This window comes from Carassius gibelio, chromosome B21 (assembly GCF_023724105.1).
Source record: "Carassius gibelio isolate Cgi1373 ecotype wild population from Czech Republic chromosome B21, carGib1.2-hapl.c, whole genome shotgun sequence".
Classification (NCBI taxonomy): domain Eukaryota; kingdom Metazoa; phylum Chordata; class Actinopteri; order Cypriniformes; family Cyprinidae; genus Carassius; species Carassius gibelio.
Window position 1 is genome coordinate 5,839,781 of NC_068416.1, and position 24,794 is coordinate 5,864,574.

A 24,794-nucleotide genomic window follows, 5' to 3' on the forward strand; every position below is an offset into this window, starting at 1 on the left:
CAGGAATAATTTAATTATTTTTTGATCTTTTCTAAATTCTGGATATCCTTGCATTTCCTAAGATTCAAAGAAAACAAAATAGACATTATCGATACTCTTTTTATGTTAGAGCAGCTCCAACTTCTGTATATCCACTTTTAAAACATATTTGTTGTCTTTGGATTTTAATTGTACATAGCATAAGCCAACAGTTTTTTTCATATGTATGATTTTATTATATTCATGTATGTGTTTACAGACTTTCTTTTATCATTGATCGTGTTGCAGGAAGTCGTCAGCTCTCCACTGAAAACAAGACGCTATATAAAACTTTATTTCATATAGTGCCTTTAAAGGAAGCTTCTCAAAGCACTGTACAAAGTAACATATTTTACAATAAAAACTAATTTAAATACAGAAACTAGTAGAAAATAAAAAATACATACATACTTAATGCAGCCCAAATACATTTTAAGGTAAGATTAAAAAAATGTGGGCCATGTGAATCACAACTGGAACTAAAACTTTTAACCGTTTTTGCGTAACTTTTCGCACATCACTCCCAGTTTCTCTCAACACAGGACAGGAAATCTGTCAGTCAAATCGAAAAACAAAGTAACTGGCGTTACTTACTGGAAAAAAAAAACTCGGATATTTTCTTGTAAACTTAAAAGTAATGCATTACTTTACTAGTTACTTGAAAAAAGTAATCTGATTACAAAACTTGCTTTACTTGTAATGCATCACCCCCAACATTGCTGAGAACATGCTTCTTTCTACACGTTTGACTGGAGTCACAATAGAATTATATGTTTGTTAAACCAAATGTATTTTACTCCGAAACATTATAATTTGGTGCCACAATATATAGAACTTATTTTAATGCATTACTTTTAAAAGTAAATTTCCCAGAACTGGTTCTTAGCATGTCCAAAAGTGAAAAAAAAAAGAAAATTATCCTATTTCTGAGGAGGTATTTAGACTTTAATGAAATGAAGCCAAACCTGGTATACAGAATGCCCCCAAAACATATTTACAAGCCAGAGACACAGCCAATTAAAGGGAGTTAGAAAGATCATTCAGTACAAACCAGTTAGTGAAAGTCCTGCTGGTATGCTTAAGCTGAAACAGTAGAAAAGAACAAGGCTCATGGAAGAGGTGAGTAAATACAGGGACAGTCAAGGAAGGCGGAAACATTTTCATCTGCAGCCGTCACCACAATAAAAGTCGCAATTTATAGTCATGAATAAATTCTAAACTGCAAAGTGACTCTACTGCTCAAGCTGCAGGAGGAGAAGTGTATCAACATCAGAGTTAATAGAGACAAATGTACATATCGACAAACATATATATTACACTGCAGTCAGAAAGAGGTGCTGCTGATCATCAGACAGGGAATATTATTGGACAACGGGCCTCATTCGTGAACCACAAGCAGAATTGTGGAAATAATCTGGAAAACGATTATTATGTAGGGTCTTTAAATGACAGTTTCAAGAAGAAGAGATTTACTTGTGAAACTCTTGCATGATGTGACTGTTTACTAAAAAATGCTTTCATCCACATAAACTCTTGCATGGTGCAACATTTTAAGACTTGTGTTGCATATGATACGTGGTACAAAAATTTACACAAAAACAGTTTAACTTTCATAAACTGTTGCATGTGAATGGTTTTACTTGCGTAAAAATACACTCCATTTATTTTCTAAATGCACATTATTTATCTTATCTTGATTCATTCACAAATATATGGAAGCCAGTTTAGACCAATTAAAATATCAAATAAAAAAATAAAAGTAATTGCCACTCTTTAATCTCACAATTCTGACCTTTTCAGCATTGTGTAAAATAAACATGCAACTTTGAGAAATAAAGTCATAATTGCGTACTAAAAAAATAGAACGGCAACAAAAAAAATCTGGATTTGCAAACTTGTAATTCAGACTTTTCTCAGAACTATGATATAAACTCATAATTGCGAGTTACGAAGTCCTGCGGGAAAAAAAAATGTTTCTTACAATCGTGAGTTTATGAATTCTGACTTGCATTATATTATAATACTTATAACTCACAATTCTCGCTACAGCGAGGAAATTCTGAGAAAGCAAGTATTTCATGTTTATATCACAAAATTGCGAGAAAAAAAGTCAGAACTGTGAGATTAAAAGTCACAATAACCTTATTTTATCCATTGGCGGAAAAAAGCTTCCATATGTTTTTTTTTTTTGTTTTTTTTACATTGCACATTTTATTTAAAACGTTGTAGTAGGATCTTCTGGTCAATCATCAAACCTCACTCTGGTAAAATACACAGAAATTCTCCAATCATACAGTCAGTTTAAACCCAGTTCATTTTTTACAAATCTATTGTAATCTCATTTATTCAAGTGCTTTGCCCTCAAGTCGAAATCCAATCAATAACGGATCTTGAAAACCGAGCACATCATCTGTTACACTCAGATGTATGTCACAATACAGAAGAAAACTGTTATTGCTACTTCCGTTTTATCGCAACTTTCGTAAACTGTAGCATGAGTCAGGTAAACAATGGTTTTAGTCGCACGAATAGTTTTTTTGCGTAAACTTTTAGATTGATTTAAGAAATTGTGCTTGTGATGGACGAATGAGGCCCGATATGAGGAATAATTTTAAAAACCAGGCTGTGTAGAATTAGTTTGCAGGTTGCAGTAGTCTACTCAACTTTCTAGGGGTAAACAAAAACCGCTAGTGTGGATGGTTTGTAGTGGATGGTCTGGTTTCTCTCTCAGTTTGTCCCTTTGTCCTTTCTGTGTTCAGGCAGTGAGGAAGAAGGCTCCTGATAACAGAGATGTGACAGTCGCCTCACTAACAAGCTCCTGTGAGAGGATGTGTCTCTGCAAAGACGTCCATTTCGCTTTGAATTTCCCAAAGTGTGTGTTGGAGGAGAGACAGACAGAGTAAGAAAGAAACCGGTCTGTGGGCTCTGGTGGGTAGCAGTCGCAGCAGATGCAGTAAAGACGTGGTCATGACGGGTCCCTGCATGGCAGAGATAATTTATAATCCTATCTAGTTGGGTCGATGATTATGTTTGTCACACTTGTATTGTTCTGTAAGTGTGATTTCAAGCATTCTGTCCCGCTCCTCCACAGAGGCTGAATCCAGTGAAGTCCATAATTCCCACTTCCACACAAGCAAAACAAAACACCTTTGAGTCAATACAACCGGATGATTGCAGTGGCATGCGACAGCTCCAGGTTGCTTCAGATCCTGTGTACGACAGAAGAGACGAAGCCTGAGATCAGATGTGCATTTTTAAAGAATAGATCTGAATAAATCTGAATTTGCTGCATTTTCTTCCAAACACTTCTCAGCACGAGAACAGAAAGCAAAGAAGGAAGCAGAAAAGATCCTTCACTCACCTCCGCAGGAGACGTCACAGACATCAAGGCCAAAGAATGAAGGCGAGAGAGAAGAACAGAAAGAGAAATAAAAACTGAAAGAAAGATTAGAGAAGATTATCAATTACGGTTACAGACAAGACATCGGAAAATGCTCAACATCCATATCAGAACAAAACAATGGAAGACATTACTGAGAGATCTTCAAGTCTTACCTTCTCCTCTAGATCTTTAATCTGTCTCTTCTGGATGTCAGTCTTGTCCTCCAGGTCTCTGATCCTCTGCATCGAGACAAACACACGTCACACATTTATTGTTTATTATGTAACTGCTGCAAACTGGTTTGAGAAAGCTGAAACCATTGATTACGGTACGGTACTATTACTGAGCTTATAAATATCAATCTGATTTATGAATACCGTCTAAGACCACCAGTCAAATCCCCAGAAGATTAACAAACAGTTAATAGCATAGAAATTTCTAATACATTAGGCTTTTTTGTATGAGACAGAGAAATATCGAGCTTCCAGAAGGAAAAAAGATTTTAATTTATTCAGAGCATTGTTATTTTATTATAATTTTTGTTAATATTTTTTATCAGATTTTATTTTTATATTTTCTTATTTCAAGTTTTAGTCATATTATTATTATTATTGTTATTGTTGTTGTTGTTGTTGTTATTGTTGTTGTTGATGTTATTATTATTATTATTATAAGTTAACATTTATTTTTATTCCAAGTAAGGTATTTTTTTTTATTTTATTTTATTTTATTTTATTTTATTTTATTTTTATTTAGACCCAAACTGAGCAAAAATATGCAATTTGGTTCAGATATTTTAATTTATACAGCCAAAAGTTAGATGAAATACTGATAGCTTGTAATGTAAATCAATTATAATTATATATATATATATATATATATGTGTGTGTGTGTGTGTGTGTGTGTGTGTGTGTCCCTGGGGCACAAAAGCAGTCTGAAGTATTTAGGGTATATCTGCTGCAAAAGCCAAAAATTCATTGTATGGGTCAAACTTAGCAATTTTTATTGGGTTCATGAAGATATTTTGTAAATTTCCTAACTTAAATTCATCGAATCTTAATTTCTCATTAGTAATTAGTTTTTAGAGAGCAATGCAATATTGTAATGCATTACTTTTAAAAGTAACTTTTCCAAGCACTGCCCATCTTGACATCAAATAAAGAAATCTAAATAATAATATGACACTTCGATTGTGAGGATGCCTTCTCTGGCAAGTCTCCTTGAGAATATGAAATATAAAAGACAAAGTCTCTTCTCTTGTATCTCATGTTTTATGTTTGGTAACATGCATGAAGATGTGAGGTGAGCGGCACCTGATGCGCCTGATGGAGCAGCTCCATCCTCTCCTGCAGCACCTGACAGTCAAACTCTCGGCTCTTCCTCAGCATCTGTCTGCGCAGCTTCTCCACCGCCGTGCGTAACTCGTCCTTCTGCAGCTCGTCCAGAGGCTCTCCGTATCTGATGACCTTATCCTGCTGCAGAGCGTTGTACAGAGTCGCCTCCAGCTCCTGGATTTGCTGTTACACACACACACACACAACGATTTCTCAGCTGACGTTCATAAAAAGCAGAAATGTTCAAATGGAGAGGTTTTTTACCATGTAGGCCTGATCCAGCGCCTGCTTCCTGTAGTCCAGCTCTTCCTCCAGATAACCTTTCTGTTTGCAGAACATCTCCTGCAAATCACCAGAAAAATTAATAAATAAATGCATCGACTCCAAAGTGTACATTTCTAGGAAAAGCAGGTGGTGTGTCTGGCAAATGCATTTTTGAAAAATGTTTAGCTTTCTTTAAGGCTTCGTTGCAATTAAATAAGCACAAATGTATAGTAAAATGTGTTGTGTAGTGTACAGATAATGTGTAAAGACAGAGCTTGTAGTCGCTACCATCTCGAGCTCCAGGTCCATCATCTTCTGATGCAGAGCAGCTTCTGTGCCTTCAATCTGCTGGATCCACTACATCAGCACACACAAACATCTGTCTACATCACACATCTTCACTAACAGAGCCAGAAACACACGTGAAGGAAATAAAGGAGCTTCGTCCTGCGACTGGTGAGACCACCTAAACTGAGTCGACTCTTCAAATCCATGCTGACCAAAAAACACCTTGATGAATTATACTACTGTAGGTCTACAACTGCTGAGATAATGCAATGAGATTCATGTTTTAAATGCAAGCTTTTGAGTGTATAAAAATAAATAATGCACTCAAAACAAAATCACTTAATGAGAGAGTCATGCAATCTTTTTTAACAGATTCGTTTGAAACTGTTGAAACCGTCTAAAATGTAAGTCACTTAATATTAACTTCTTGTTTATTGAGCGTGACATAAATCAATATCATGTTTGCAATCAAGTTTATTTTCTCTTGCTCTGATGATATCTCTTAACTATTTAAAATGATAAAAAGATCTCATGCAAAATACTAATATCTTGCATTTTTGGGAGAATAGTATTCATTTTTTATACAATCCACGCTTAATTTTAAATCAGCTTCACATTGTTTGAAAATAACATTATGATTCAACGATGCAAAATTAGTAAATAGTTGTTATTAATATGCAATGCATTAGCAGTTTAGAGAAAAATTATGAAAATCAATTACATTTTAGAAAAATTTTTATAAAAATACACAAAATGCATATTAATATCAGTTACACTCTTTATCTCCCAATAATTTGTCTTGCTAAGATGATATATTATGACAGCTACAGCTTTTAATGAAGGAGGCAAAACATACATTTATATCATATATAAAGCCTAATACAACAAACAAATCAACTTTCCTAAAATGCATGTTGTATCATATTTGATAGATTTGTCAACCGTCCTACATCACTAATAATGATTCACACCTGATCTAAAACACTTGTGGGCCTCTTTAAAAGAATGCATATTTAATACAGCACCCTCCATTAATACTGGCATCCTTGGTAAATATGAGCATAAAAAATACATCTACATTGTTTCTCCTTCTGATCTCTCTTTTTTTTTAAATGCACAAAATTCTAACTTTTTAGAACTTTGCTTCAATGAAAAGGTAGATTTTTTTTTGTGCATTAGTGGAGGGCCCTGTGTTATATAATACAGTACCTTCTCAGCGAGCGACAGCACGGTACTGGCTTGAATGATGGCCACCTGCTCCTCGTTCCTCAGGTTCTGTGTTAAAAGCACAAATACACACTGTGCATGGAGTCTCAGGTGTACATTATTAACACTCCATCAGGTGTGTGTGACGTACCCCGTTATCTCCGAGTATATCCAGCAGCTTGATGAGGTCAGGTATACACACGTCCTGTTGAGAGCACATCTGGGTCAGCTGTTCTCACTCTTACCGGAAGCAGGTGTCAGGTTATGATTTCATATTTACCTTCACGCCCTCCTTGATACAGTAGATCTGCAGCGCGCTCACTCCCTCGGAGAACGGGTGGATGTGGAGGTTAAACGGAGGCGATCTCCTCTCACGCTCCTGACGGATCACATCGAAAACACACTTTACACACTTTACACACTCACAGTCGTTAAAGCATGCATCCTTTTATATATCTGTACTTCCACCACTAGATGGATGCCTTCTCATCAGAGAATGAGAGACAGAGAGAGATTGTGCACAAACTAGCCTCAAGGACACACATTTAATAAAACAATCATCCCTGTACTGTGTATTTCATTGGGCTTCTTGTAGCCTTTTGAACTAGCTTTACACAACATAGCCTTAGCTTTGACATAAAAAAGCATTAGGTTATAACTTATGCTCTAGTAAATATGTGCATATTTATAACTCGATGATGATGATGACATATAAACTCGAAAAATAATGACTTGTTATTGGCTCTTCTTTGTATTTTACAATTTAGACTTTTTTCTTGTATTTCCAAGTTTATAAAGTATGTCACAATTCAGACTTGAAAAAAAAAATTAATTTGCAATTCTGAAAATAAAATGCAAAAAAGTGGCAATTAAACCTTTTTTTTTACTCCACGAAGGGAAAACAAACAAAAATGTGAGACATAAACTCAGAATTTGGGTGAAAAAAAGCCATAATTACAAGATACAAACTTAAAATAGTGAGATATACAAATAATTCTGACTTTGCTAGTCTACATCTCACAACTCCTCTCAAAAATATTCATCAGAAACTACTTTTCTACCTCGAGCTCAAGGATGCGAAACTCCAGCAGTTCGTTCTGATCTTTAGAGTCCTGTAGTTCCTGCTGCAGCTTTGCGTTTTCATTCTCCAGCTTTTCAACCTGACAAACAAACATCAGGAGAAGAGAAAGACTTTATTAAAGACTTTCACTGTCGCCTGCAATCAACAGCCGTTACTCACGTGATCTTCAGAAATCAGAATCATATGATGATTTGCTGCTCAAGAAACATTTCTGATTATTATCAGTGTTGAAACTGTTGTACTGCTCTATATTGTTGTGGAAACTGATGCATGTTTTCACAAATCTTTGAGGAACAGAAAGTACAGAAGAACAGCATTTATTCTTTTGTGATATTATTAAACTATTCACTGACAAAGTGTCATGGTTTTCACAACAATATTGTACATTGCTAATAATCAGAAATGTTTCTTAAGCAATAAATCATCATATTTCCATGATTTCTGAAGATCATGTGACACTGAAGACTGGAGGAATGATGCTGAAAATACAGCAGTGCATCACAGAAATAAATTACAGTTTTACTATATATTGATGAAGAAAACAGCTATTTTAAATTGTAAAAATAATTTGCATTATAACTGTTTTTACTGTATTTTAAATCCAATAAATACAGCATTGAAGGGCAGAAGAGTCTTCTTAACAAAAACATTAATAAAGTTGTTTTTTACCAATAGTGTACATAGAAAAAAAAATCATACAATGTATTTATTTGAACATAAGTTATTACAAATGCACCTACACTTACTGAACCTGCATGCACTGTTATTAAATTTATACTTGGGTCAAAAAAAGTGTAATACCGCTTTAAATTAATTTAAAAAAAAAAGAAAATTAATTATATTTTTGTTTTTCTCAGCAGAAATTATTATCATGCATTTTTCCCTGATTTACCAAAGAGAGCCACTAAAATGTAATTCAGTGCAACAATCTTGTCAAGCATATTTACAACAAAAATCAGTTTATGACACATTAAAAGACTAAATACCTTCACCCCAAATACCAATAAGTTGTAATTTTTACATTTAAAAAAATATCCCACTATCCTAGGTTTTGTCCATTTGTCAGTTTACTCGTTTAAAACCCAATAAAATGTAATATGCTCTCACCTATTCTTTTATATAATGTAATATGTACAGGTCAGAATACGCATGTTGTTTATAGTGTTACACTGAATGACAATGTAGCATTTCAACCAACTGTTTGAAACCTTAAAAATAGACCCTTTACTTACATTTAATGTGCTTTCAATGGACATAAATCACTTTTTTAAACTGCGTACAACTTAATGTCTTTGACCCACACACACTGTTGATCCTAAATCCAAACTTGCCCCAGATGAGAAGGATAACGCAAAAGAAATGCAATGCATTACTTCCCATAAGAAGTAACTTTTTAATCAGTAACTTTTTTGGGGGAGTAATGCAACATTGTAAAGCATCACTTCCCCGCACCTTCTCCAGCAGCTCCTGATTGCGTCTGAGGAACAGCTGCTTCTCTTCCACCCATCGGGAGTCCTGTGAGGAAGAGAGCAAACCATGGGCTTTATAACCAGATACTGGGGAAATACGTCTGCTAGTGTGCTGTGGCTATACATTTTACATGCACTGATATCAACAGTAAAGACGTTTACCTGTCCTTTTAAAGCAAGCTCCTTTTCCAGGTCTTCGATTTTAGCTTTATACCTTTGAGCATCTGCCTGGAGCTGCTCATGACCCTGCGGAGATAACAAAACTATCAAACATCACCGTGTTTAACTTCAGAAGCTTGTGTTTGTGAAGATATACAGTACATGAAATGTTGGTCACACTGTGCCTCAATAAACTCCTAATTTGCTATTTATTAATAGTTCGCGAGGTAGTTGTTAGTTTAGGTGTGGGGTGGATTAAGGGATCTAAAATATAATCATGCAGAATAAGACATTAATGTGTGCTTGTAATTGTAAACAGCCAATATGTTAGTAATATTCATGCTAGTTAATTGTGAGAATTGTGTTTCCGAAATTGTTGGGTTTTGCCATTTAGTTTCCAAACAATCTGTGTATATTCTGTATCAGTGAGGATAATATGAAGGGAACCAGGACCTTGTTGGATCCATAGTTCATCAGACTTATTAATCATGACAAAACTAATAAGGGTCTTCAGGAGTCTTCTATATGACTGACTGTATAAAGAATGTATTTTAATATGTTGGTTGCACATGATTTAGAATTGTCTGACAAAAGGTTTATAAATATTTATAATTTTGTAATTCTGACTGCTTCACTGCTTATTTTTCTAAGGAGTTATAATTAAAGATCACGCTAAACTACTGAAAAAGGTTTTCTTTTCAATAATCTCAACATTTTGATAAAGATCAGTGATATTTTAAATTATACATTTGAATATTTAGAATTTGTTTTTATTTGTATCATTTTTCACTTAAAATTACTTTCAAGTTTTAGTATTTTGTTGTATGTTTTGTCATTCTTTTAGTTTTTTTCAAAATGTCTGTGTAGTATTTATTAATATTATTATTTATTCTAGTACTTCAGCTTATGAGAGCTAACATATATATATATATATATATATATATATATATATATATATATATATATATATATATATATATATATATATATATATATATATATTGTTGTTGTTGTTGTTGTTGTTGTTTTTTGTTTAACTTTTAGGTTTTGTTAAGTTAACAATAATAACCACAATGAGTTGTTGTTTTTTTTGACATTTGATTCATTAGGACAGTTGTACCACCCCACCATTTACATATCCAAATAATGGTTATCATATTAAATTCAAATTAAATTTAATTAAATTATGCATTTAGCAGATGCTTTTATCCAAAGCGACTTACGGTGCATTCACGCTATCAATTTTTACCTATCATGTGTTCCCTGGGAATCACAACCTTGTGCTTGATATCGCAATACGATACCAATTGAGCTACAGGAACACATATTATAATATTAAAAGGTTATAATTCGAATTATATGCATGAATTGCATTTTTGAAAGAGTTAATAAATCTGGGGGGAAAAGAGAGTCCTGTAGCTTACTTCTGTATTGTTAATAGATAAGCAGTAGTGCACAGAGTATTTGAGGAATACCTTAGCCTCCATTTCAGCGTCCAGCACACCTCCTTTCTGCTCCTGTAGGAGGGCATAAGCTCTCTGAAGAGCCTGATATTCCCGCGTCAAGTGCTTAAAGCGCAACTCAGACTCTTCAGCCGCCAAACTCTTTAAGAATAAAAAACTTCTGTGAGAAATACGAACAGCATAAAACACAGGGATCCTGACTGAGAAAGGCAATCTTCCTGAATGCTCACCTCGTCTAAATCTTCGTCTGGTGTAGCCGGGGTTCGGTCCATGCGCAGGGAAGCCACCGAGGACGTTTCCGAATCCATAGACTCTTCATCGTAACCATAGAATGTGTCTACAACAATATGCCTCTGCGCACGAGAATAACAAAAAACACAGTTCTAGGTTAATGCACACCTTTTTAATGAAATCTTGGGTCACTGAATACAGGAAAAAAGAGTGACCGGCTTCTCCATTTGCAGAAACTTACTGATATTTCCAGAAAGTGAAGATTTGGTTCTCTTGGGATGGAATCTGTGCTCTTTTTGTGAATTTTTCACACAAGTTCAGCTCCCAACTTTGCATGGCAACATAGCTAGCTGAGATAATCACACACTCACCTTTATAGGTCTGTTTCGTTTATGCCTCTTCTTTCTCAAGAGTTTTTCTCTATCCTGAAACGTGCACGAGAAAGAGATGATAGATGGGTGTTTGGTGCTCACTGCTGTGACTCTGGCTGGTGTTTTTGAGAAGTACTCACTCGTGTCAGCTCATCGATCATGCTCTGCTGCTCCAGAACCTGCAGCTTGAGGAACTCAATCTCTTGATCGTCAATGGCCTGATCCAGATCATTCAGAGACTTGAGTTTCTTCAGTGGAGGATGGGAGGTAATCTTCTCCTTCTGAATACAACAAAACAATACCAATACAATTGTGTAGAAGCAATTTCACTCAGTTACTGCTAGTGAATTTCATAAATAATCACAAAGAGATGGCAAGTAATACATTGAATAATTTCTTCCTCAGATTATGAGACACTGATGCAACACAACATTTCTCAAAATCTGATGAAGAAACAAACTCATCCTAATCTTGAATCTGTGAATTTCTTACTCAGTACAGTGTTCCCTGTCCATCTGAGAAATTGTGAATTCACATTCAAACATATTTAAATTGCAACATTTAGTTAGAAAAAGTAATCAAATAACCTCAGTGTTTAGTGCTAAATGCACATGTAAAAATTCAAAACAATATGTCACTATTGTCACACAATGTGTAGCGAGGAGCAAGGAATGAGGAAACCAGAAATGCATGGAACAATCTTCTTTTATTTCAATATAATCCAAAGGAATACACAGGGCAGACAGGAGCACAGGAAACACAAAGATAGATCTACAATCTCCGACCTAAACCAACTGAAAGGACTAGGGCTTATAAACACAAGATAACTGGGGAAACACAGGTGCATGGAATAATTCAATCAACATGGGACATGGAACACATGGAGGGAAAACACAACATAATGAGTCCAGGACATGACATTACTCCCACCTCCAGGAAGTTGCAACCTCACACCATGGAACAATAGAGGTAGGGGAAATGGGTGGGAATCAAGAAGGAGGTTCCGGTGGAGGACACACCCCCGGGAGGGGGCAGGCAGACAGGAGGGAGGAGCCAGGGAGGAGACATGAGGAGACCCAGGTCACGGCAATAACAGCGGCCCACAGTGGAGACGACGGAGGGAGGAGTCATGGAGGAGAAGTGGTCCCTGAGCCAAGGTGACAGGGAGGATCCAGAGGTCCTAGGCACAGCCGATGGCGCCGGCGAATGATGCAGAGATGTAGATCCAGGAGGACGTGGTGGAGCCAAGGGGATGAGGATTGTCTGATGGAGCCGAAGGAGTCCTGAGGCGCAAGATGGTTGACGCCAGACCAAGGAGGAGCCGGAGGGATGGGAGAGCCATGCGGAGCTTGTAGACTGGCAGGCCACGACGGACAGGAGGGAGCTAGGAGCCATGGTGGAGCTGACTGGTCAATGGGCCGACACAGAGTCCTGGCCTCAGAGACTGGAGGCAGAGGTGAGGGAGACCAACCATGCTGGAGGATGGCAGTCCGGCGGGGCTCAATGATGGTAGGCTGAGGGCGAGCAGAGGGGCTTGCCAGACGACTGCTTTCGAGGAGGTTGGAGCGGGTGGGAGGATTGGCATTTATGAGGAGCGGGCACTGGAGAATTGGAAGCCCCCTCAGGGCTGGAGGAGGGAGCCATGGACGAAGGATGGCTGGACAGAACCAGTAGAGACAACGGAGAGAGGAGAGGGGGCAGTACAATCTCCAGATCAGATTCCCAGTCAATCAGATCCTACTCCTCATTTTGACCCTTTTGCTGAGCCTTATTCAGCTCACTCTGGGCTCTGGGTCAGGAGTGGCATTGGCGATTAATCCCCGGGAACCGGTGGGGAACAGAGATCCATTTCTCACCAGTGTTCACTCCACAAAGGCAGTGATTTACGCTCGAGGGCCATCTTCGGACAACGGCGCTCTGCATGCGATGTTGAGGCTGGCATCATAGAACACGCAGAGTGCATCGTCTGGTAAGAGGTGAGATGAGCCACAGCCAAAAACAGTCTGGTGTGACCCTCCAGCAAATTTTCTCCCTGCTCCAACACGAGGATGAATTCGGGGAAGGAAGGGATCCATGATAACACAACGGAAACAAAAAGGACTGAGGAAAACCGGAAAACAAACGGAGAGTAGACACGCAGTTTAAACAGTTTTGGGTCTGAGATTCTGTCACACTATGTGTAACGAGGAGCGAGGAACGAGGAAACAAGGAATGCACTGTATACACAATAATCCATATGAATAATCGAAGCAGACAGGACCACAGGAAACACAAAGGTAGACGTACAATCTCCATCCAAAATCAACTGAAAGGACTGGGGCTTATAAACACAAGATAATTGGGGAAACAGTCAACGATACAATCAACATGGGACTTGGAACACATGGAGGGAAAACACAACATAACGAGTCCAAGGCCATGACAACCATGTGATCTTAAAACAAAACACTCTATTTTTTTTTCTAAACTGTCAGCATTACAGTAACATAGACTTAAAAGATTGTGCATTCAAAGTTTAGCTACACACTGTCTGCTCAAATCATCACGTTGAGATTTTAAAACAAGTTTAAGAGCGACTCTGAGATGCCTTTCTATGCTTTGTTAGCTTCCAGTAACAAATGCATTACATTTAATCACACATAATAATGCAGATTACATTTGGAGAGATGTTAGAAAATAAAGAGGAACCCACCATCTCCAGGTTCTCCTTGGTAATGGATTTAAGTTTATCCTCCATCCTCTGAAGGGAATGGCTGAGTTCATCATTTTTCCTACTTAATAACTTGTTCTTGTCCAGTAAGGGCTTGCACTGTTTCTCTGTTTCTCGAACACGCTTCAACTGAGGGGAGCAATTCAGGGTTAATTATTCATAAACAAAAGACATAAAAAGACCAAGACCACACCATTAAACGAAGATGCATGCTGAGGATTTTACAGTCCTGTAAAACCCCAAAATCATTCCACAGTTGGCACTGCTTTTTATCCTTCACTGCAACACTGAGTGTCCAGGATGCATCTGTGCAAACATACCAGCTCGTTTCTTTCATCCACTAAGATTGAATTGCGGTCCTCCAGCTTACGAATGGTGGCTTTGAGTTCACTCATGCGTTTCTGGTTCCTTCTCATGTCCTAAAACACATAACACCAGATATATCTGTAGCACACACACACATAATAAAGGAAAATGTATGCACTAATATAAAATGCTTATGGGATTAACCAATATTTAGACTGGGAACAGGATTTAAACTGGTTTATTTCAAACACTAACTTAAAATGATGAATTACAATAACGGACATAACACTTTTTAATCAGAAATGTGTCCTGTTTTATCATTTTTGAGATCTCAACTATATGTTTAAGACTGCACTGCACTACAAGATCATGTGCATTTTCTAGTTTCTTTACCGGACTCCCACAATGCTCTGCTCCGTCTCCAGCACGGCCGGGGATCTCTCTTTTGGGGCTTCCCAGGTTGCACTCTGCCTCTTTTACCAGAAACAGCTGCTCATCAAGCGCATCTTTCTGTAGCTGCAACTTCTGCACGAAGCCTGTGGCTGTTTCCAGCTCTTTCTCCAGCGAGAAGATCGTCCGGTCCTTCGCCTTGATCTCATCCACCTGCACACAGTTCATTCTGCATTAAGCAAATAGAGCCTAACTGTAACTAACGCAAAAAATAAAGACTTTTAAAACACTACACTAAAACCTGGCATTCAAATTCATGTAAATCTTCTTTATACGGTGAAAAACTATTATAGATCTAATGGGAAAAAAAATCCTGTAATGTTCTGTGTGTTCTCGGCAACCACTTTGTTGCAACCACAGCTGTTTCTTAAGAGATACATTGTTTGGTGGAAGAATACTGTTTTTATTAATATAATTACACTTTATTTGTTCTGTTTTATTTTGTGAAACCGTACTATGTATATGGAATAACCGTTTTATAAAAGCAATAACCCTGTGAAGCCGTGGTTTACAGTGAATATATAACACCTAAGGGGTGCTGCTCTGCATCGTACATAACAACGCCCCTTATTTTGGGGCTAATTGCTATATTATAAAACAGATATTTCTGGTTCTTGATTCTGATTGGTTGAGCCGCGTTCAAAGCTGTTGTAAATAACTCTACAAACATACACCTTTGTTTACGTCTGTGTGTTGCTCAGCAACCACTTTGTTGTGTTTTCTGAGGAACTACATTCTTTGGCGGATGTCTAATGTTTTTATTAATATCATAACACTTTATTTGCGCTGTTTTATTTTGTGACACCTTACTACGTATATGGAATAACCGTTTTATAAAAGCAATAATCCCCAAGAAGCCGTGGTTTACAGTGAATTTATAACAGCTAGGGTGCGTTGTGCCTTAAACCCTCTTAGCTGTTATAAATTCACTGCTTTATTATTTGACATTTCCAGATGAAGAATAAAAATGCTGGGTTACCAGTCGACGAATATCTCGCTCACTGTCCCACTTGATCTTGGAGATCTGCTCCTGGTGCGCTTGATGTTCAGTGCGCAGGTCACCCGCCTTCATCTTATCGGCTAAGATCATAGTATTCAGGGCTTCATCCGTCTGTCGTTTGGTGGATTTTAGTTCAGCTATTTCCTGCAGCAGTTTGACTCGCTCCTGGTCAAAGAAGCGGCGTGCTTCCTCTCGGGCCTCGAGCGTCAGCGCAGTGCGCACTTTCTCTCCGCTGCCGTCGCGCAGTCCACTGAGCGCAGTCCGCAGACGCTGGATCTCTCCTTCTTTGATCTTAGCGGTTCTTGCTAACTCCTGCTCGTGCTGCCGTGTCAGTGATTCCCGCAGAGCTGCGAGCTCCTTTAACTTGTCCTCGTGCCAGCGAGCCCTCTGCTCCGTCAGCGCCGCTGTATGCCGATGCTGCTCCTGCTCGCGGATGCGCTTGCCTTCCTGCACCTTTTCTCGCTCCAACTTGGTCACCTGCAGGAATAAGTTAATGAATGAGTAATATTTATCCAATATCTGTTCTTAAAGCAGCACAACAGTTTCCAATACTGATAATAAATCATCATATTTTCATGATTTCTGAAGATCATGTGACACTGAAGACTGGAGGAATGATGCTGAAAATACAGCTGTGCATTACAGAAATAAATTACACTTTAGCATACACATTGAAAACAGCTAATTTAAATTGTAATCATATTTTAATATCACAGGTTTTTTGATCAAGCGAGCACAATAGACTTATGAAGGTTATGAAAGTTCATTGTACCAATGTAAATCTGTACAAGCCGTTGCCTACCTTGCATTTTTCTTGATGCAGTTCAATTTGAATATCGGTTAATTTGGACCTGAGATCTTCATTGGCTGCCTGTAAGGATGAGATGAGCGCTTCAGGCTTCTCGCCCTTGGGACGGCCTTTCTTAGCCATTGGGTCAGATGTAAGGGTTCCTCAAACACTCTTAGTATCCATCACTTCAAGTTACACTGACGTTCCCAGCTCCGTCTTTTCCTCATTATCCTTGTAGTGAGAAAACCTGGGGGAGAAAACACAAACACACATTTCCAGTAAGGGGAAAGACAACATCAATATGTACGTTTGGAAACTTAAATTGTCATGCACTGACTTCAGCCACTTCTGTGTGTCTTTGTGTTCTTAAGATGTTTTTCTTGTTATATGAAAGAAAACTCTTGAGGAAAGCCTTAGAATGTATTTTGCAACTTTGCCTTTTATAAAAGTTCCAGACCCACAATGTCATAGAATATGAAAATTTATAATAAAAAACAATTAATTAGGATTAATATATATTGAAGAGCATGATGACATAGTTTATGTGAGATATGTGGAGTATGTACATGTTCAGGACATTTCAGTAACACTTTAGTTTAAGAACCTATTCTCTATTATAGATCAGTGGTTAGCATGCATATTACTAGCACATTAGCTGTTTATTAGTACAAAGCACATATTAATGCATTAGGCCCCGCCCCCGGGCTCTTCTGATTGGTCCACTGTTTTGATGAGCGGCTCTACGTGAAAGAGTTAAAACTCTTCAACAGTTGTTAAAAGCAGTGCATTGCAATGGAAACACGGACCCTTATTCTGCATGATCATGTTTTAGATCTCTTAATCCTTAACTTACCTACATTTAACAACTACTTTTAACTATTAATAAGCATCAAATTAGGAGTTTATTGAGCCAAAAGTCACAGTAAATGCTTTGTCAATAGTGAGATTTGGACCTTCAAATAAAGTGTAGCACAAAAATGAACAGAATTCTCTTGTGGTACATTAAAATGCACTGCATTGAAAAAGCGTGTTTTAATTGTGTTTAACCACGCTTCAAACCATGCACACTACAACCGTCTTCTACAGTCAGATAAATAAACTCAAGAAGACCTTCATTACATAAACAGCATCATGATGATTAAGAGATTATGATGATGAGGCATAGTGGCGATTAAGAGATTGTGAATGAAGTCTGAAGCTTGTGTCTACAGATACAGCTGTTAGTACAACACAGGAGACGAGACAGACAGAGAGAGAGAGAGAGAGAGAGAGAGGGAGAGAGAGAGAGAGAAAGAGAGAGAGAGAGAGACCAAGAGAGACAGAGAGAGAGAGAGAGAGACCAAGAGAGACAGAGAGAGAGAGAGATGCATTTTCCTTTATTCGTGATGAAAGTGCATTATTATTATAAGCTGTGCATGATCACTTACTGTAACACACTGTGATGTCATGCATTGCTTTACTAGCGTGTTGGCAGAGGATAATAATCTTGGTTATGTAATTTATGCCAGTTAATCTTTCAGTCCGCCAGAATCTCTGAGTCAACAGCATTAGATGCTGGGCAGATATTTTGATTAAACTGTGCGTGTTCGACATCAAAATCCTGAGGTGCTTTGGCTCCAGAGAAGCTCAGTTCATCCCAACACTGTAACTCTAACAATCTCTTTCTACACATCCTCATCAGAATGAATAGATCTGTCTCATAACATGGATCAATCCAGTCTGGATATCAGATTCAAATGTTCCAAAGCTTTTTGCACATGATGCTGATTTTAAGGATGCACAGAGGTTGTTGTGATCATTAATCATTGCACACATGCATGAAAGACAATAATCTATTTTTCAGAAAAGCAGCTCAGGACTGAAAGCAGCATGCCGATGCCATACTGTACCAGACTATAAAACCACTATCACTAATACCATATTAACCCAGAAACGACTGAATCAAAGAGCACACACTGAAGGCCCTGGGTGCCAAGTTTAAAGATATATATTTGTGTGGGGCACAATTAGCTCCAGCTGTGATCATCTGTTCTGATTTAGCCTTCTGCATCCATAAATCCCTCTGAATGCTTCTGTGTGCTAAGTATAGGACATGCATCCCATCACACTGAATATTACAGTGGAAAACACCTTTGTGTCTAAACTTAGAAGCTTTGCATTCATTTACTGTGAAACCCAATCTGCTAACACATCTGACACATCAACAGCACTAATTAACATAGATGCATACAATTACATTAGCTGCTGTATATATTTTGTGAATATTCACATTGTCAGTTGAGTTCAGTTCCTAACCATATCATACCGAAAAGATATCTCCAGATGTGACCAGATAGTAGCTCAAATTACCAGTTTACCAGGTTTTTTGGAGAATTGGTCAACTGGATTAGATAACCACAGTTTTATTACAAAATACCATGTTTAAACTATGGTTAGTGTAGCCAAACCATGCTTCATTTGTGGTTACCATGATTTAACTACAATATCCGTGTGTTTTTGATCATTTTTATAATTGTTTTGTAGTAAAACCATTCTTTATTTTTCATTAGGGCCAACACTGTGAGGTCCGTGAGTCATATGGGTTTCTCTAGTGTTTCTGCCTTTGATTAACAATATGCCATTTCTTTTTTTAACTTTATATATTTATGCATATTACATTAGCAAGACAGCTGCCTACTTCAGTTCAGATATGCATGCTAAGACTGTCTTTTTCTTTATTAAAAAACATCAGTGATGTCCCATACCGACAATAACGAGTTCTAAAGGATTTTATTTATTTGAAATATGTATCAAATATTTAAAACTGCAACTTCCTTATAATTTGGGAATGTATCTTGTGTCTTCTCTTTTACATTTCGTTGGCAACTGTGTCTATGCACTTACATTAAATGGATCCAATTTTTCAAAACAAAACATCTTGACAGATTCACCTGAATAAGCTTTTTTTTCTTGTTATAAATTAATACATTTTCAATCCGAGCCGATCGGCCCTATATTACACTCACTACACAAGTATCGTAGGGTTCCTCGTAAATGACGCAACTTTTAATCTGCTGCAGATGCAGAGACGAGGAAGAATTGGAAGGAAAGTGAGCAAGATAAGGGTAAGTGATGGAGTTTATAAAGCTGATGCTGAAATGGTGACAGGTGTATTGTGTTTTTTCGATATAATTCACTATATTGTGATCTCTTTGAAGATGCTACAACAGTGTCATGAAACTGTTATCATGGGCGCTTTAAAAGACCTGAATCATTTGAGATACCTTATTATCCAAATCGTTAGAACATTTATTAGCTTATTTGTATTATTATATTAGCAACCAAATAAACTTGACAGCATTGCATGAAAATTGGGTCTGATTACCCCCAAAAAACCCCAGACTGGCTGGCTAAATTTCTTGAAATTTAGATTTGTACATCATATGAAGCTGAATAAATAATCTCTCCATTGATGTCTGGTTTGTTAGGATCATACAATATTTGTCTGAGATGCAACTATTTGAAAATCTGGAATCTGAGGGAGCAAAAAAAATCTAAATACTGAGAAAATCATCTTTAAAGTTGTTCAAATGAAGTTCTTAGCAATGCATATTACTAATCAAAAATGAAGTTATTATATATTTAAAGTGAGAAATTTACAATGGAACATGATCTTTATTTAATATCCTAATGATTATTTGCAAAAAAAAAAAGAAAAATCTTTAATTTTTTCCCATACAATGTATTGTTGTCTATTGCTACAAATATACCCCAGAGACTCCAGACTGCCTTGGGACACAAAAACAGTAGTGCTTTGAAAATATCTTTACACTGAATTTCCGAGCTTGTTCTGATTTTTATTGTGAAGAGACGCAGCATCTACAGTAGCTAACGACTGGTAATACAGTATAAACAAAACTGAATTGTTCTTCATTTGTTTAATTGATTACATTCTGTAAATCTTCTGTACAGTAGATTTAGTAAAATCCTTGTAAATTACAAGCATGCACAACAGCGTAATGCTTGCCTTAGCAAACCTCACTAATACATTTGCATGTGACAAATCAATAGACTGAAATTTAGTAATGTGAGGTAAAGAAGTGATTAATTGTGCACCACTTTATAAGCAAGAAAATGCTTAGTGCTAACCAGGCTGCACTCAAACATGAAATGTTGCCTAAATGATATTATAAAGAAATGCATCTCATTACTGGAGAGCTGAAGGTTGTTGGAGGGACTGGGCTGTTCATGGGACGTTACAGTCAGTTTCTCTCATCTGTTTACTGCTATAGCACACACACACACTGGTGTCATGACCCACATTTACATACACTGACACCACACACACAATAACACACAGTTCACTAGCCGTGGCTCACTTTGACCCCAGCAACAGAAGAAATCTTAACATTTCTGTTTCCAGGAAGATGGAAAAGGAGGCTAGTGTAAAAACACAAAATCCAGTTCAGTTTCAAAGGTTTTCTCTTCAGCCCCACAACTAACAGTCAGTTCAATTTGAAGTGATCAATAGTCAATCAATTCACACTGAAGAACTAAAAATAACACTGACTCGAACAGCCTGTTGTGCTCTAACACCCACCAAGATATTTCCATTTAATTTCATGCAGATTAAATGCATAAGATTACAGTTTCTCCAGTTAGTAGACCCACATGTCATTTCCTTTTTGTAAAATAGATTTGTGATATTTTGGGATAATGCCTCTATTTGGCAAGGAAAAATAATTGTCAATTGTACCAAAAAAATAAAATAAAATAAAACACTCTAAACTTTGGATGGTTATTCTTTTAGACTTTGAATTAAAAAGATGTATTCAATAATACTATGTATTAGTAATAGTTAATTTTTTCAATGTTTTTCAATAGTTCAATATGTTGAACAGGTACCATAATAATAAAATGCTACTATTTTACAGTAAAGATGCCAACACAGTAAAATGCAGAACACATTGGCTATAAAAATTTATTGTTTGATTTCTTGTACTTTTTTAATAAAATGTAATATATTAAGACATATGACCGGTTAATGTATGGAGTAAAAGTAAAATGTAATATAATGCAGATTGTTAAGAACAATAACTATTTTATATACTGTGTATATATATGATCACATAATGAGCCACTGTACTGCTTTGATTTTCTGAAGGATTCCCTGCAGCCCATGAATACTCATTTTTGGGATTACTCATATACCTTTAAGAACACACACTTCTCAATAGGATTTTCCAGATTCTCCAAATAACAATATGGCTTTTTAGGACATCAAATGGAATTAAAGAAAATCTTGTACATCCTCTCAAAGAGATTTTCTTTAATTTTTTGAAATATTAGAGATATTAATACGCTATTTTTCCTGTCTTTTCTGTAGTATAGTCAAAGGATATCGATGTGAGATTTGTAGCAGAGGTTATGTGACAGACTGCCTGCATGAGGCCTTCGACAGATGATTGCTCTGTGATGAGAACTGGACGCTATCATGAGTATGAGTGTATAATCTGTAATGCACCGCATCAGTGTCTCCTCGAGGCCTGCAGACTGATTCTCACGCGTCATGACGCGCGCGCAGGCCGAGCTCGCCCATTCCCATCCATACAAAACAACATATCACACCAGAACCGAGCCATAGAGGCCGAGTGCTGCATGCTTTCTAGGCGTGCCCTAATTTCATTTCTATAAGCCTTTCTGTGTAATACTGTCAATCTGTCCGGTGGCTCTCTGAAGCGCATCTCAGCGACGGCGCGTGCATACAGTTAAAACAGGCATCGACTCAAAGACGCTGTTCTTACCTAAAACAATCCGCCACGATGTGTCACGGTCCCCAAACCTCAAATCCGCAATCATGGTCCTACATATTTCTCAGCGCGACCTCTCAGCATCAGCAGCCGTACAATAAAACGACAAGCTCCGATGATGCTGCGTAACCCCGCCCTGCTCCCGCTGTCAGAATGATGCTGCGTAGCCCCGCCCCCACCCCGCTGTCAGAATGATGCTGTGTAGCCCCGCCCCTTCCCCCGTCAGAATGACCTCATCGCAATCAGTTCACTCACTGCAGTACTCCTATTAATTTTTCAATCCAAACATAAAATTTCTCCTAGAGGGAAATTTTTTTGGAATGCACAAATTGATGATATTCGTTGGAAAGAAACATGGTTAAATCCAAACAAATTCTGTATGCTAAATAAAGTTAAAGAGGTACACTTTAAAATACTTCACAAAATCTACCCATGTAAAGATTTGTTATCAAAATTCATGGACATTGACAGCAAGTGTGTTTTTTGTAATGTACACAAGGAAGACTTGGCTCATTTGTTTTACAATTGTGATGTGTCTTTAAAATTTTGGTCTGACCTTAGTTTTTTTCTTTTTGCCCCAAGAAAGGTGAATTATAAATTATCTCTAAAAGATGTTATATGTTCTTTCACACATAGAAGCAAAATGTTTGAATATGTGGTGAACTTTTATATCCTGCATGGTAAATATTACATCCATAAACAAAAATTTGCAAAATGCATACCTAAATGTAGTCTACTCTTAATCGAGATGGAATCGCTAAAGAAATCGTTAAAGTTAGTTAAAAATAAAAAGAACGAAATTTTGTTAAACTTTATGGAGAAATTTTTGATACTGTAATGTCCCCTTTGTGTTCACAAAATTTATATATATATATATATATATATATTTAATGTCTAATTAGGAAAAAGGAGGTAATATGCTGTTTGCTTTTTCTTTTTTTTTTTCTTTTTTTTTATTATTATATTTTTTTACTTATTTATTTATTTTATTTATTTATTTCTTTGATGTTGTTGTTATGATTTGTCCCTTTGTCTAAAGGTGTGATATTTGTCTTGTGAAATATTGCAGTTGTATGTTGATTTGCTGGAATTAATGTTTGTAAGTCATTTATCTAAAAAAAAAAAAAAGTACTCCTACAGAGATAGATAGATAGATAGATAGATAGATAGATAGATAGATAGATAGATAGATAGATAGATAGATAGATAGATAGATAGATAGATAGATAGATAGATAGATAGATAGATAGGTCTTGTAAAGTCTTCTGTACAATCATGCAAAGTTATCCTGTTAACATTCACACTTATAATCAAGTGATGATAAACTTAATCTTTGTAAATAAGTCATGTTAGGGAAATTAAAAAAAAGAAAGATGCTTTAGCTCCATCCCTAATCCCGGCAGTCTGACCCTTACCCTGTCACTGTACATATTGTGCTCATAACACAATTTAGTTTATGATTTAAACAACAATAGTTAAAGCTTAATAAGAATTCATTTAAACTTTGATTTCTAATAACGTCCCTGCTTTCACAGCTAGTGATATCACTAAATTAGTTATTAAAGGTCCCATGATATGCTACTTTTTGTAGGTTTTAATATAGGCCTTAGTGGTCCCTAGTACTGTATCTGAAACCTTTTTCAAAAAATTCAGCCTCGGTGCAGAATTATAGTCACTACAAGCCAGTCCCAGAATGAGCTTCTGTTACGATCGGAGACCCAGTAAAATGCAGGAGACGAGAGATCCAATCGCAGTAGTTTTAATGGGTAATCCAAAGAGAAATCAACAAGCAGGGGTCAAAACCATAAATCCATCCAAACAAACAAACAAATAAACAGGAAAAGGAATAGGAATAGGAACAGGAAAGGGAACAGGAACGGAAACAGGAATAGAACCTAGAAACTCGGAATGCAAGGAAACTGGGTGATGGAAGGAAAGGACTCCATGCAGACAAATAGAAAAGGACTGGTTAATATAGGGAGGATAATGACTAACAAGTGAAGACACCTGAGTGCAAATAACAGGAGTGCAATTACTGTGATGAAGGGACAAGGCTTTGTGGGAATTGTAGTGCCTACGGTGAGGTGCCTATGGGGAAGTGAGACCACTAATGGAGACTCAGTGAAACAGAGACCAGACAGCGTGACATTATCCCCTCCTCCACGGAGCAGCTACCAGACGCTCCACCCGAACCCAAGAAGAGACCACGGAACACAGAGACCAAGAGGGAAGTGGAGCAGCGGAGGACCAGTGGGAGGGACAGAGGGCCACGTAAAATGGGGAAACAGAGATAAAAAGTGCAAAAACAAAAAAAAGGAGCCCAGAAGGGAGGTGGACCGGTGGAGGATCAGGGGGAGGGACGGAGGGCCAGGTCCATAGAGGGAAACAGAGAGAAAAACAAAGACAAGGAGCCCAGGATGGAAGTGGACCGGCAGAAGATCAGGGGGAGGGACGGAGGGCCAGGTCCATAGATGGAAACAGAG

The 24,794-nt window shown here is 37.3% G+C and overlaps 1 protein-coding gene across 2 annotated transcripts; it reads right to left on the reverse strand.

The window, feature by feature from the left end:
* Positions 1 to 297: 297 nt before the first annotated feature.
* On the reverse strand, positions 298 to 22,448 carry LOC127985337 (janus kinase and microtubule-interacting protein 2-like). Of its 2 annotated transcripts, XM_052587319.1 has the most exons (22): positions 22,306 to 22,448; positions 16,535 to 16,769; positions 15,712 to 16,209; positions 14,676 to 14,885; positions 14,297 to 14,395; positions 13,959 to 14,105; positions 11,407 to 11,547; positions 11,267 to 11,320; positions 10,895 to 11,017; positions 10,677 to 10,805; positions 9,205 to 9,288; positions 9,026 to 9,088; positions 7,554 to 7,652; positions 6,773 to 6,871; positions 6,644 to 6,697; positions 6,496 to 6,561; positions 5,287 to 5,355; positions 4,999 to 5,076; positions 4,714 to 4,917; positions 3,574 to 3,639; positions 3,380 to 3,453; positions 3,084 to 3,227 (listed from the first exon to the last, which is right to left on the reverse strand). In XM_052587319.1, exons 2-21 carry the CDS (start codon positions 16,661 to 16,663, stop codon positions 3,403 to 3,405), a joined length of 2,463 nt encoding a protein of 820 aa, XP_052443279.1. In that variant the 5' UTR covers positions 16,664 to 16,769; positions 22,306 to 22,448; the 3' UTR covers positions 3,084 to 3,227; positions 3,380 to 3,402. The 2 variants fall into 2 exon arrangements, with proteins under 2 accessions (XP_052443278.1, XP_052443279.1); XM_052587318.1 differs by lacking the exon at positions 3,380 to 3,453 and having other exon boundaries at positions 298 to 3,227.
* Between the last annotated feature and the right edge of the window lie 2,346 nt (positions 22,449 to 24,794).

Coding starts and splice junctions, on each gene's coding strand:
- LOC127985337 (XM_052587318.1), bottom strand. CDS start 16,663: ATGGCTAAGAAAGGCCGTCCCAAGGGCGAGAAGCCTGAAGCGCTCATC. Junction 16,210..16,534: donor TGCATCAAGAAAAATGCAAG/GTAGGCAACGGC, acceptor TTATTCCTGCAG/GTGACCAAGTTGGAGCGAGA. Junction 9,089..9,204: donor AGCTTGCTTTAAAAGGACAG/GTAAACGTCTTT, acceptor TCTTCCTCACAG/GACTCCCGATGGGTGGAAGA.